We start from the raw sequence: 14218 nt of genomic DNA on the forward strand, positions 1-14218 counted from the left end.
GATTGCATTTCTGTGAAGTTAAGCAAATACTGTACTCATTGGCACAGAAGTGAAGAACTAGCAAAACTATCCATGTACAAACAATAACGCGACTTGCAATTTGTGGAGCTTTATATATATAGTTCTTCCTTGGTATATAGGGGGGCTGTTACCAGGACTCCCAGATGCTCAAGTACCTTATAGAAAATGTTATGGTAATGCATGGAACCTACATGTTGTTTGCATCATTTACCATTATATTCATAATGCTAACACAATGCAAATGCTATGTAAATAGGTGCTGTATTTAGGGGTTAATGGTAAGAACTGTACATGACCAATAGGCATAGTTTACTGGGTATGGGTGTTAGGGATTGAACCCAGGGTTGTGTACATGATCAGTACATACCGCAGCACTGAGCTACACTCATGTGCATCATTTCTATACACAGACGCTATCCATCAGTGGATGGTTGGCAAATTGTTCTTTGTGTGATACCTTGTCTTGAGGCAACATTAGAGCACAAGCCAGATATAGGGACCTTGCTTAGAGAGGAAGGTCTCAAGGCCAGTCTGATGCAGATGATCTGGATGACAGTAAAAGAATGGAGCCACCTGAACAGCAGGCAAATAGTTAGTGGATAAGAAACTAGGATGGTACACAAGGCAAGGACAAACAGTCTGTGACTGGGGCTCCACAAATTTGTGAGGAATTTTGCTGACCTTGAATCAGCTTGTGAGCATCACCAGCACCTGCCCTTTCTCCTCCCTTGTCCCATTGTTGTGGTTTAGGTAAAGGAAGCCACTGTAGGCTATAGGAGCTCCTGTTTTCAGATTCCAAATAACAGTGGAGAGAAAAGATGACCCCTCCCCCCAACAGAAACAGCCACTGGCTACATCTACATCATCCTAGAATGCCTGTCACTTCTGCCCAAGACAAGGAGAGAGATTATGAAAGAAGGATGGAAACCTGTCTTTCCTAGCCCACCTTCCATTTAACTAATGCCTAAAGCCTAGGATATAAGCTGTGGAAGCTGCTCTCCAGCTAGTGCAAACATCAGTGGGCTGAGGCTAAGTGGCTCCCTGTAATCGTCTGAACAAAATTTGATGAGACAAGATTCACTCTAGTCAAAAGGTTCTCAACCTTCCTAACACTTCAACCCTTTAATATAGTTCCTCATGTTGTGGTAACCCCCAACCACGAAATCATTTCATTACCACTTTATAACTGTAATTTTGCTGTTATTAGTTATGATATAAATATCTGATATGCTGGATATCTAAAATGTGATTCCCAAAGGGGTTGTAACCCACAGGTTGAGAACCATTGCTTTAGTCTCTACCACCCAAAGGAAAACAGATTATCATGAATTTGTGTAGAAAACATATCCTGGTATATGTCTCTTGTTCCTGGCACCTTAATTTTTATAGTTTGTGCTGGCTAATTTTATGTCAACTTGTCACACGCTAAAGTCATCTGAGAGGGGGGAATCCCAACTGAGAAAATATCTCCATAAGATCAGGCTGCAGGTAAGCCTGTAGGGTATTTTCTTAATTAGTGACAGATGGAGGAGGGCTCAGCCCATTGTGTGTAGTGCCAGCAAGCCATGAGGAGCAAACCAGTAAGCAACACCACTTAATGGCCTCTGCATTAGCCTCTGCTTTCCCTTTCTGGCCCTGTTTGAGTTCTTGTCTTGATTTCCCTTTATGATGAACAATCATGTGGAAGAAGCATAAACAAAATAAACCATTTCCTCCCCAACTTGCTTTTGGTCATGATGTTTTATCGCAGTAATAGAAACTCTATTGAGTAAGAACACTGTTGTTTTTCCTTCAAAAGGTTCCTTTTCAACATAGTGTAGAACAGAGTAAGACTTTCATAAGAAAGAGGAAGCCCATGGACCACACCTTCAATCATCTTGGGTGTTTCTGTGTGGAGTGGGTGGTAGGGAAGTGGCATGTTTATCCTGGGACTCTCATGGGAATTCTTCATGGGTTTATTTGCAAGAAAATGCTGCACAAACCAACGGTGGGAAGAGTTCCCGTGGAGACTCTTCCAGCCTGGCTTGGAACTGGCCACAGTTTCCTTTCACCCACTGCAGGTACAAAACATCACCGAGGGCCAAATATTTTTCTAATTTGTCATCTTGGCAAGGTGGACTTCAGAAAGTATTTGTTCAAATTTTATCCCCTAATATTTTTTCCAGATTTGCATCAAAGAGGAAGAGGATATCATATTTCTCTCACTCTGGGTTGTTAAGCACACTGACAGGGAGGCCAGAGTTAAGGGGTGCCCTCCCCAGGGTCACGCAATGGCTGCCAGTGGCTATGAGAAAGCCAGGACTAGTAGAGACTTGCACTGCAGCTGAGAGATTGTCTTCGTGGATTCTTTTATAAAGGAGGAAATTTAACTGGTAGGGGAAGAGTAAGATGCTCCTTCAGTGTTTTGCAATTGCAGGCACAAAAGGAGCTTCTGGTCCATCTCGCCTTGGCTCAAGCAGAAGGCAGGGAACTTGAGGACTTACTAGACACCCAACTGCTTTTTCGTAAATATACAATAATGAGACATTCTATTTCAGGGACCAATAACCAGCAGCCTTGGTTTGTATTGTAAAAATTCAAGGGAGTGAGTCAAAATGAGGTCATGAGAAAATTCTGTTGTCAGCAAGGAGGGAAGTCCGCAGACCTGCCTACCTGCTCCCTAAGTCCTCCCAGCACCAGAGGGCCTAAAATAATTAGTCTCTCTGAGTCCCATCTGAACTGGAATGTCTGCTTGTTCTTCTGAAGGGTGTCATCATGCTGACTTCTGGGTTTCAGCTCAAAGCTGAATAACTGCCCACACTCACAATTTCAAAAAAGCATGTGCACTTGAAATGCTAATGATATTCCAATAAGGAGCTCAACGTGACATGAAGTGCAGCCAGCCCTTCAGTAAGTAACAAATGCCAAGTGCAGGTGAGGTCTTTAACTCAAAATGCTTGTAGATTTTGTACCTTTGAATCTGTAATATCTGCATAGACATCATGGGATATCTTGGAGAGGGAGGAGGTCTAAGTCTAAACACAGACTTGTTTACATCTTAGATATGGCTTGTGGAACTTGACGGCCATTTTTATACAATATTTAAAACAATTTTTCCCATGAAACAGAATTTCGGGGTGTAAAATTTTTTTGCAGCCATGTCAAAACAAGCAAACCATGTTGGGGATTGGGGTCATTTTAGATGTCAGGAGCATCCAACCTGTGTTAGGAAGAGGGACGTGGTAGAGGGGATGCAGTTAAGTGATGCTCTTTCAGATGTTATAACTTTACCACGATACAATCACAGTGGGATTAAATGCTGTGCTTCATGGGCCACCACGCAGGGATAATAATCTCATTTTACAAACACTTAAGACCTTTGAGCTCCTGAGGGAAAGGCACACTTCTACCAGGTCTGGGGTTGTGCTGCCGTACTTACCTTTTTAAATTAACTAAATTGTTGATACAATTTTGGATTAGTGATTAGCTTCTTAGGCCAGGAGGAAAAAACAAAAAGGTTCTATCTAACCGTGTACCTTTGTTTGTTTGTTTGTTTTTATATATAGCCTAGGATGACCTTGGACTTCTGCTTCTGTCTCCCAGGTGCTGGGACTCCAGGCATGTACCACCACATCCAGTTTATGGAGTGCTAGGGATTGAACCCAGGACTTTGTGCATGCCAGACAAACAACTGAACTATATTTGCTGCCCTCACCTTTTGTTGAAATGGGGTCTCCCAGTGTAGGCATAGAAGTCTCCACCCTCCTGCCTCAGTCTCCTGAGAATCTAGGATTATTGGGGTCATGTATACCTTTTTTTAAAAATCCCTTGTTCCCACGTCTCTCAGTGGACTGGGGCAAGAGTGACTTCCTTCTCTCCCCTTTCTATTCCTTGCCACGCTTCTTGTACCTTAAGCAGTTCCCGATAACTGGTAACTGTCTTGATGGGACCTAGGCTTATGTTCCCACCTGACCTTGGGAGTCAGGGTGGAACTGATCATCAGACTGTGAGTCAGGCAGCCATCATGCCCTGCATGCCACACCACACCCTGGTCCTGCAGCCAAGGTGGGGCAGAACTGAGGACAGTTCCCTACACACAGGCCTCTGTAGACAAGGACCAATCCTGAGATCTGAGAAAAGCTCTCACCTCACCTTGTCCCGTCACCCACCTTATCACCGTGGGAGTGATCTCTGCACAGAAAAAGACACTGAGGCTCCCCACCGCATGGGATGCAAACATTCCCACGATGGAAAACGCGATGGAGAACTTGTCCTTGACGCTGTCACTCATCCCTGGAGGAGAATCCAAAGAAGGGGACCATGAGGTAGGAGAAAAAAGGAAGAGAACAGAAGCCAGGCAAGGGGTGAGCTGGACCGAGATCGGGGGAAGGGAAGCCTGGGCTATCCCAGGAGCTCCCTCCTCCCCAGGGACTAGTTTGCAATACAGTTGGGCATGCAGTGGCCTTTGGGTGAGTAGTCCTCTAGGCCGAGGAGCCTGGAGCCCTTTAAAGCGTCCACTTGGTGTCTGTTAGTGCCTTGGACACCAAGCATGCTGAGCTCACAGTGGCCTGTAGAATTCCTCAGCCAGAAGCTATGCCAGGCAGGCTAAGGTTCTCCCGCTGCCACAGTGCTAAGGTGCTCACTCTCTGCCCTGGATTCCAGACTGCGACCTCAGGGTGGACCCACCCAATCCAGAGTCAGTGCTGATTTAAGTATAGAAAAACCACACATGACCCAAATGGAATAATTCATGGGCCCCAAGGGGAGGGAAAGCATTCAGCAGTCTCTATGCCTACAGGTGGCACTGGAGCCTAGCTAGCAGGAGGCAGTACTGCACACAGTGTTTTGGCATGCGTGGGGTGGGGGCTGTGCCTCTCAGCTCAGCCCAGTTTCCCTCAGGGCTGCATGGAGGGCAAGAGCTGTCATGGGCACTGGTAGCATGGGTTTGGTGGGGGCAGGCAGGTTCCATAGCAGCATGGGGTATAGGGCAGCACCTCTGCTGTTCTCCCCCCCCCACCCCCACATTGGAGAGCAGCAAGCTTGCATGAGTCATGAGGAGATAATGGCTCTCCCTATAGCACGGACAACCAAACCTCAACCCTCCCTCCTTCTCATCCTGACTAGCTGCTGTCCAAGAAGGATAAACAGCATTGGTGCTGGATCAGGGGACTGGGAGGGCATGCATGCCAAGCTGCGCACAACCAGGGGGACAAGAGTGGCCTCCTCTAGCACAAGATGGGGACAGAGAATACAAATATATGCTTATAGTGTCCAACCTACGGCCAACTTCAGCTGCAATTCTTCAAGGGCAAAGAACAGAAGGGAGAGAGGAAACAGAAACCAGTTGGTGAGTCCTTGTGGCAGCTCTTGCGCTGACGTAACAGAAGTCAAGGAAGCCCAAGGAGAATGTTCAGTACTCACCTGAGTCTGGATGCTGGCTGTATTTGCCGATCACTGGAACCGTGGTGGGATGGACACACCCCCACACACAGGGTAACGGGAGTGGGAGAGAGGAAGAAGGCTCGTTAGGTATAGAGTAGCTGCTGAGTATCCCCACATGAATTGTTTCTATGTGAACTTCCTTTAAAGTCTGGGTTGGTGCTGGCTGCCTGGGCAGTGGAATTCACACTGGACTAAACAAAGACCTTTTTGTTTGAAGAGAGGGCTAGGGCCCTATTTGCCACGGGGTCTGGGAGACAGCACAACCCTGCAGAGAGGATCCCTGCAGACCTAAACAGGGCTTCTCTGCATAGAAAGTTATTCAAGTGGTGCTCTCAGTCTGGGCCAAGGGGTACTGCCCACTGTGAGCGGGCCTATCAGGCCACATTTATGCCTCTCCAAACCCAACTCTTCATAGCTCCTGCCCTTTGCCCGGAGTCCCTGTGGCACTCCTGTTCAATACCAAAGAGGGCAGGTGGGGCGCTCTGGGTGCTGAGGGACCCTGCCATATCTGTCTCAACTGAGTAAAATGGACAGAAGCTTTCTGAAAGGTCAGGCAGTGTCCACCCTGGGCAACAGAGAACAGCTATTGGCTCTCCATCTTGGTTATTGCCCAGCATGATAGATAATGACACACTTAAGTTAGGAAAACCACCTGCTTTTGAAACTGGCTCTTCTATAACCCAGTCTGCACCAAGGCTGTCGTGACTTGTGGTGCAGGGGACAGTAGGTTAAGTCTCAGTCCGCAGCTGGGGTAAGCTTTCCTCCAAAGAGGGGTGTTCAGTGGCACCCATTTCCCAGTGTTCTGAGCCTGCCCCAGAGAAGGGGTCTAGCATGGGAAGACGCCAGTGGTCTGCACTCTGTCCTGGGCAGGTGGAGAGGAGGCAGTGGAATTTTCTTGTACTTAGGTGAGTGGTTATCTATGAGGATTGCACAGCGGTTAATGAAGAACTAAATGGGCTCTCTAGATTTGTTTTAAGGTGATAGGTGACATTTACAGAATACTTTGATAAATGATAAATTTGGGAACATCAATAGAAAAACTGTGCCCCACACAAGAATGTCCAGACTTTCCCCCTATTGTCATAGAAGGACATGTCTGTCCTCCTTACGTGAGAAGCATACAAACGGTCTGCCCATAGTGAAGCCATGTTTACAGGGACACACAGGCTCGGCATGCTGGGGAGTTACAGTGCCTCCAGAGAGCTCTTCTTTGGGGCCATAGGCCTGTGGGTGGGAGGCCTAGCAGTTCTGAGGCAGAGGACAGTATATTCTACTAAAATTCCATCCTTCCTGAAGCAAGTTCTTGTGGCTATCGATTTCAGAATGACACACTCAGGACATAGAAAACTTCTCTCAGGTCTCATCTAGTCCTTCCATTATAGTTTCGATCTTTAAAGTCCCCCAAAGGCCATTATGTTGAAGGCTTGGTCTCCACCCAGGACAGTATGGGGAAGCAGACCTTTAGGAAGTGGAGCCTTGTGGGCTCAGAGTCATGTACTTGGAGGTGTGCTCTCAAAGAGGACATTAGGACTCTAGATCCCTTTCTTTGATTTCTACATGCCATAAAGCAAATGCATCTCTCTGCCATATACTCCTTTCATGTGTTGTCCTGCTACAGGCTCCAGTGGGTCAACAAAGCATGGACTGCTTGAAAACTCCAAATCTGTAAGCCAAACAAACCTTTCTTCTCTTTAAGTTGATTGTCTCAGGTATTTTGCTATAGAAACAGAAAGCTGCCGTGCCTGCCAAGATTTCTGGTATTATACTAGCTCCCTTTCCCAGCATTCTTGCCCTGCCTCCCTTTTCCAGCCTACTACTCACAGTTGAGGAGCCCAAGCTGTAGAAGTGAGGCCAGGGCAGTGAGGATCATGAAGAGCAGCAGCCCTCCCCTGCGCCCGAGGAACTTGACTACCAGACACATGGCTAGGCAGGAGGCCAGTGCAATACTGGCCATGGTGTAGTAGTCGGCATAGAAGTTCTCCAGGAGCGGCACCTTCACCTCGTGGCCCATCATGCTTCTTGCAAAGCAGTGGTGGATCCCATACCCTGTCAGCCTGCAGGAGACACATACACACACACACACACACTGAGAGGCTGAGTGGCATGCTCTGAGACAAGAGGCTGCCTAGTCTCCTAGGGATGACTGAGAGACAGAGAAGCATTTTACACATGAGAGGAAGGCATGCTGTGACTACACATGGACCTGAGAGAGAGTTAAATGGAAAGAGACATCAAAGAAACATCCTTGAGGGTGTAGGACAAAGCACCTACTGCGTGCTAATTTACTCTTATGTCAGCACAAGAACATGGTCATATCCCCTTGGCAGACCAGCAGCAGATATAGGGCATAAGTTGGTGACGGCCTCCAAGTCACTCTGCCTGTCTGGGCTTCTCCTTCTTTTTCTGAGTACTCAGAGTGCTGAAAACTTGGGATCCATCCAGAAGACCACCTATTTATGCATACTGGCTCTCTCTCATGCAACTGAGCTAGGAGGAAAAAAAAAAAAAACCAGGCAGATGGCAGGCCAAATGAAGACATTAGGTCTATCTCTTTGCTGCCCCATGTAAGCATATACACCCATTGGGCACTGTGTATCCTACCATGCCTTGGACAACAGGAATGAAAATGTGTGTGTGTGTGTGGGGGGGTGCCTCGGGGGCTGCTGATGCTCAGACAAGTATTTCTAGGTCCCTGAAGGGTTCTCAAGGGCAAGCTCCTTATGAGATGCCTGGAGTGCATGAGAACCCATTCATGTCAGTTTTCATCCTGGAGCTACCCGCCCTGTGACTTCCCTCTCGCCGCAGGGGCATCTAAGTCCTTTTGTTCCAACCTTGAGGACAATTAGTAGCAACAGGCCCGACCCTTGCAAAGGGTTTTATCAGTTGGATGTGACTCTCCTGCACTGGCCTCTGTAAAGAGCCCAGTTTTTCTGTGCAACTGTTTTATAGTCTAGCCATAGATTGGAGTGCTTCAGTTTCCTGGGATCCCACATGACCTACCTTCCTTCCTTCCCTTCCTTCCTTCCTTCCGTCCTTCCTTCCTTCCTTCCTTCCTTCCTTCCTTCCTTCCTTCCTTCCTTCCTTCCTGGCAAACTGCCACCTCACAGTGATCACCTTTTGTACTTGGAGAAATCAACTCTGACAAAGGAGATTACAAAAATCTCAACAGGAGATTACAAAATAGGGCTGTTCATCTCTTTGCCCCACAAGAATCACAAACCTGAAAACTCATATCATTTACGCCTGATTTTGTGATTTTTTTTTTTTTTTTTGTAACATAAAAGTTGGGAAAGTCATTCTATTGATATGAGCACTGCTAACTAGCTAGCTTCTCCCTGAGAGTGGACAGCAGAGTGATGGCCACTATGTCAGAGCTGGTATGAAGGGGAGGCCTGAGGGCTTGGGGTCTAGCTTCTATGTGTCTTGGGGGTTTAAGTACTGTAGGGTCTGACCTCAATTAGATCTTTACTCTTCTGTTAATGGGCAGTGAAACCTTTGTACCTCAAAAATGAATCTGAATTGGGTCCCTCAGAGTTGTTGATGTCACCAAGTTGTTCTAACAGGAGAACTGTAAAGAATGGGAGGCTGTAGCCCTAGTCTGTCTACTTGAAGGCAGCCCTGAGACCTTTTACAGACACACCAAAGTCTAAACCCCTCCTCCCAGATAATCTCTACCCAAAGGTCCACTTTGTGCAGTTGGGGAGGATGAGGCTGTAGAGCTGTGAGGGAAGCAGGTACACACCCAGCCCTGGGACTGGGGCTACCATGAGACTACTTGAGCCACAGACCTGGCAGGCAGGGGTGAAGCTGTGGGGAGAGGCCTTCTGAGGGAGCCTGTGCTCCTGCTATGTGTCAGGCAACCTGGCCCTGACTGCAGCTGCCTCAGAGCAGGTGGGCTAGTGAGGTGGCCCGAGCTGGTTGCATATAAGGAGAACAGCTCTTTGGAGCCTGGGTGGGGGCCCTGGACAAGGCTCCATGGGCTCAAGCCACCCCTCTCCTTAGACATGGCCAGGGACCCCAACCTTGAGACTGTCCTAGTATAAGAGGTACAAGGTGAGGACATTTTTTTCAGAGCTCCCTAGAACTGGAATGAAGGAGACTATCAGAGTCACTCTTATAAAATTCACAGAGGGGGAGGTTATTGATTCTGTGGACATAGGTGTGTGCGGGACTTCACTAGGCCTCCTGGTCTCCTTTATGCTCAGAGCCCTAGGAGCTCTGAACCATGCAGGACACTGGCATGGGGCAGGTAGCTGGGCTGAGGGAAATGTTCAGTGCTGGCTACCTAAGGCTTCTTGATGAAGTGGTAGATATCTTTGAGTCCTGTCATCCTTCAAACATCCCCAGACATACTTCTGGGGCTTCCTTCATAGTGACAGGCTGAGACAAGTGGGATTCAGAGTTTATCCAAGGGTGGGAGGAGGGTCTGTCCAGATCTACCCCTGTTTCCCATGACTTACGAGTTCACACAGAGAACCACGATGTTTTTCCACAGGTTCCTCGTCCCCACCACCTTCACGATGCACACCTTCTTGGGCCTCCGTGAAAGCTCTTTCTCTAGCTCTGGAAGAGACAGATGCATGAGCTCAAGCAGGATGGAAGGTTCCAGACACAGCTAAAAACACAGCTTTGGTTTCCCCATCCAGGACCATGCGAAGAGGAAAAAGCCTTTTGCCTGTAAGCCAAGGGGAAGAGTCTGGGCGTTCTGGCTGTTAATGTGTTCGTGACAATTACTCGTCAGACAGATTTTCCCACCAGAACAGAAAGGGCATAAAGCATACCGTCAGCGTACATTTCCACCCAAGCCCTGCTTACAAAGAACCAGGCAAGGTGCACACAGACAAGCTCCACTCATTTTGCCTGACCACATCACTCCATGATGGGAGTCTAGGTCACTGAGGCCTAACTTTATGCCCTGCACATTCACTAAGTGATTTCTTTCTGCTGGAAACTGCATCTACCTATGTCACTCACAGCTCAGGGGCTTGCAAAGCTACAGGCTCATATGCACCTTAATCTTAGGATTGAAGCTACACACAACTGTCTTTAGAGGATGTGAATTGTTGTGCATGCACGCACACACACATGCACACAAAGACACACACACACACATACACAGTTTGTGCATGCTTCAGTTAGCAGTTGAAATTCTTTGGGGGAATGGGGTATAGCTCAGTGCTTAGGAGGCATGAAGCCCTAGACTCCATTCCTAGAACAAGATGGACAATGTGTTCAGCTTAGCGATGTGACAACCTGAAGCTATGGGACTGAGGCACTTGTGAGGCTCATCCCAGCTCGGCCAACCATCCTACTCAAGCACTGCACCAGAGTAAGTTACCCCAACCTAGCTGGGAATTTACTCACGCCCTACGGCTGGTCTGGCCATCTAACAGGGAAGGTCAGAACATGGGAAACACCCCAGACAGAAGATGCTGTGCGGCTGCTACCCGAGAGCAGTACGTAATTACACTCAGCCTTCTGGGCCCTTCTTTCTGCTAGCTGGCATGTCCTCACGGCATCATCCCCTCCTTAAAAACTAAAACAGAAAGGATGCTCCCTACAGCCAACAAGGAGCTAGTGCCCCTTAAACCTGTCAAGGTCATGAAAACAAGGAAAGACTGAGGAACTGTCAAGACCAGAGAAGACAGTGGCAAGGTGATGGCAGGTTGCACACCTGGACAGAATCCTGCAACTCAAGGGGCCAGTGATGGAGAGCGGGAACACTGAGTAGCATCTGGCACTTGGCTAACAACAGTGTATACTTGTGTCCAGTTTCTTAGCTTTGACAAATGCGACATGATAATATCTGACATTAGCAATGGGGGATACTGAGTCAGGAGTATAGAAAAGTTCTGCACTGTCCTAACTTTCCTGTACACATGAAAATAGTTCCAAAATAAGACATTTAAAAAATTTAAAATGTCTGCGGGAATAGGGACAGAGGAAGCCTTCAGAGCCTGGTGGTCTATATGTAACTGCTAATGAATTACTGTGGATGAAATAGTATGTTAAAGAAGCTATAGCAATTGTCTTATGACCCGAAGGTTTGGTTTTGTTTTGTTTTTAAATAACATTAAACCCTAGAGCCCAGTCTAAGAATTGACTGTAGTCTACAGCTGTAATTGTATTATCCTAGAGGGAATTAAATTAACTTCTCCAGATCTATTGATGTTTTGTCAGCGTCTCTGTTGCTCATACCACTGGCCCTTCATCAACATCATCCACTTCTGCTGCTTCCTGTGCTGTCTTCTGGGGTGAAGTCCACACATTCCCAACTGTAGGAAGCCAACTGTAGGAAGCGTTAGCTAACCACTGAGACCCTGAGAGGTCACTGTAAATAAGGACCTTTCTTGTCTCTCTAGCTATCAAGTGGAAGTTTAGGAACTGCCCCAAACTTCTTACATTAGGAAATAAAAGCAAACAGGTACCAGGAAGCTGGTAGGACAGGAGCATTGGGTGGCTTCTCCAGAGAAGAGACAGGCCGACTTAGTGTTGGCAAATCAGGTGTGTCTAGCCCTGCCCCACATTTTCTTGACCCTTGTGGTCAGTGCCCTAGGTCTGGGAGCAGTGAGGCTCCCCCCAGTTTGGGGAGAAGCGCAGCTCTGTGTTTCTTCTTAACTGCCTTGAAAAAGCTGCCCATAGGAATGGAGGTCTCCTCTTTATAAGGCTAACTCTGGCCTGAAGATATTAAATGGGACATTTCAGAAATGAGAAATTCATAAATTATATTGTCATAATTACTCTAGCTTTTGTTACTGGTTGTTATTAATCATTTACTGTGCCTAATTTGTAAATTAGACCTTATAGTAGATCTGTATTTATAGGGGACACCTAGCCTGTCTGCAGTCAGGCACTATCCATGGTTTAGGCACCAATGGAGGGCAGTCCTGGCACATACTATGGCCTGAGGATATGGCAGGGTTGGTGTGCATGCTCCAAGCCCTAGATGCAGGAGACAGTGAAGAGGTTCTGGTCCCTCTGTATCTTCTCAAGAGCAGGAGAGAGAGAGAGAGAGAGAGAGAGAGAGAGAGAGAGAGAGAGAGAGAGAGAGAGAGAGAGAGAGAGAGAGAGAGAGACACCATGGAAGCATACCTTGGGCAGTCTCCCTGGGACTAAGAGCCTTGGGTCAGAGTCGACTTTTGGATTACTTCCCCAATGAGGTGACCCACAGACCCCATGACTCCTGCTCCCTGCATACTGCTCTACTCGAGGAGAAGATTTAGGTCATGCATGTGGTCTTTCTCCATTGGTTGACCCTTCAACGAGCTCCTTCCCAGAGAGTATATTGGAAATAGGAACTAACTCTTCTACCTCTCCAGGCTTCACTGTCCCCCTCCCATGAAACTTTGATAAGGATGACACATTCTCAGGAATTTTTCTTGGGTCTTTCAGTCTCTGTCTTGTGTCTCTTGACTGGTCTCGCTATCACTGAAAACAAGGGGCTAAGCAGGCCTCTGACGTAAGGCTAGTTGGCTTTTTTTTTTTTTTTTTTTTTTTTTTCCTGTAGGCTCTAGGAGAAGGAGCAGAGTCTTTACCTCCACTGTAAATGTTCAAAATCTTGAGTCAGGCCTGGGAAGGAGAGCTGTCATGCTTGGCATATCATGACACTGTGAGATGGACATTTGGGAACACACCCAAATGTCTAATCCAGATGAACAGTTCACTAAGATCATCATTTACGCTCAAATAAAAACCGAAGACAGCGTTAAAAGAATAGAAATGAGAAGTTTGGGGAGATCAGGTTTTCTTTTAGCATAAGCCCAAGACTAGCATGCTTTAACAGGGCATGCAGCGTCTCACTCACTATTACATCCCAGTCCTAAGGTACTTTTCTGTTGGGAGACACCCTAAGGAACAGTCCTGCCTCTTCTTGGCTGTATGAGCCCTGGATTCCTGTATGTCATGAATATTCATGAAATGCAGCTGTCCATGGGTCTCCTTTGAGGTATAGCCTGGGCTCTGCAGCAGAGACTCTGTGGTGTAGAGGTTAATACTGAGAAACTCTTGTTTGCAGCTGAGTCAGGGTTACAGGTGTTTCGAGTTTGACGGCTGAGCTCGGCTTGAGGAGCTGGGCTTGAGGATGGGAGAATGGGTCTGAGAGAACAAGACTTTTCTGAGGTGAGGCCTATGGGGAGGAAAAACATGGGGGTCCAACACAGACCAGTGGCCTGGGGGAGGTAGACATTAGGTATAGTTTCTAAATCTATATGTAAGGTGTGGGGGTCTTCCTTGGGGCCCTGAGCAGGTGATGATGTGACAGTATTTGTTCCTGGGCTGCTGGTGGAAGAGGGGAGGACAGAGCCATGATTGAGGCTGAAAGGAAGCTGGGTAAGAGCTTGATGGTTATGGTGGAGAAGCGATTCTGAGCTAAGGAAGTTGGAAATCCCAGAGAAGATAGACTTCCCCCAAGTGTTGGACAGTTTTGCATTCTGTTTGTCTAAATGCATCTGGCAGTTGCAGGGCGGGGGGAGGAGTGTCATAGAGAGCCAGGGTAAATAAGCGTCCCACAGGGACTACACTAATGATGACACATCCTGGTAAAAAGTGAAGCCTTTCTCTCCTCTTTGTTAGTCACCAAGGGGTTCAAATCACCTCTTGTTTGGCTCCCAGTCTGGGACACAGAAGAGAAGTAAGCACCAACCCTGAACTCATAAGCAAAGAAGTGGGGGTGGAGGAGAGCTAATATCACTTTCCAAAAATAGGGACCTGAATCAGTGTAATTAAGATTGAGAAGACAAGCTTTTCCCAGATAATATTTTAACCCGAAAGAAGAGGA

The 14218-nt window shown here is 47.3% G+C and overlaps 1 protein-coding gene across 2 annotated transcripts in view; it reads right to left on the bottom strand.

Moving 5' to 3' along the window:
• Nucleotides 1–14218, bottom strand: part of Slc22a23 (solute carrier family 22 member 23) — a 149769-nt gene that overhangs the window by 9394 nt on the left and 126157 nt on the right. The window contains exons 6-10 of one of the 2 annotated variants that reach the window (XM_029547525.1): nucleotides 9903–10005; nucleotides 7264–7496; nucleotides 5422–5454; nucleotides 5277–5300; nucleotides 4170–4293 (exon numbers count right to left, since the gene is read on the bottom strand). In XM_029547525.1, coding sequence (XP_029403385.1) covers nucleotides 4170–4293; nucleotides 5277–5300; nucleotides 5422–5454; nucleotides 7264–7496; nucleotides 9903–10005 — 517 coding nt within the window. The remainder of the gene's footprint in view (nucleotides 1–4169; nucleotides 4294–5276; nucleotides 5301–5421; nucleotides 5455–7263; nucleotides 7497–9902; nucleotides 10006–14218) is intronic. The other variant, XM_021215455.2, reaches the window with a different exon arrangement.

The sequence above is a fragment of the Mus pahari genome, chromosome 16 (assembly GCF_900095145.1).
Source record: "Mus pahari chromosome 16, PAHARI_EIJ_v1.1, whole genome shotgun sequence".
Taxonomy (NCBI): Eukaryota; Metazoa; Chordata; class Mammalia; order Rodentia; family Muridae; genus Mus; species Mus pahari.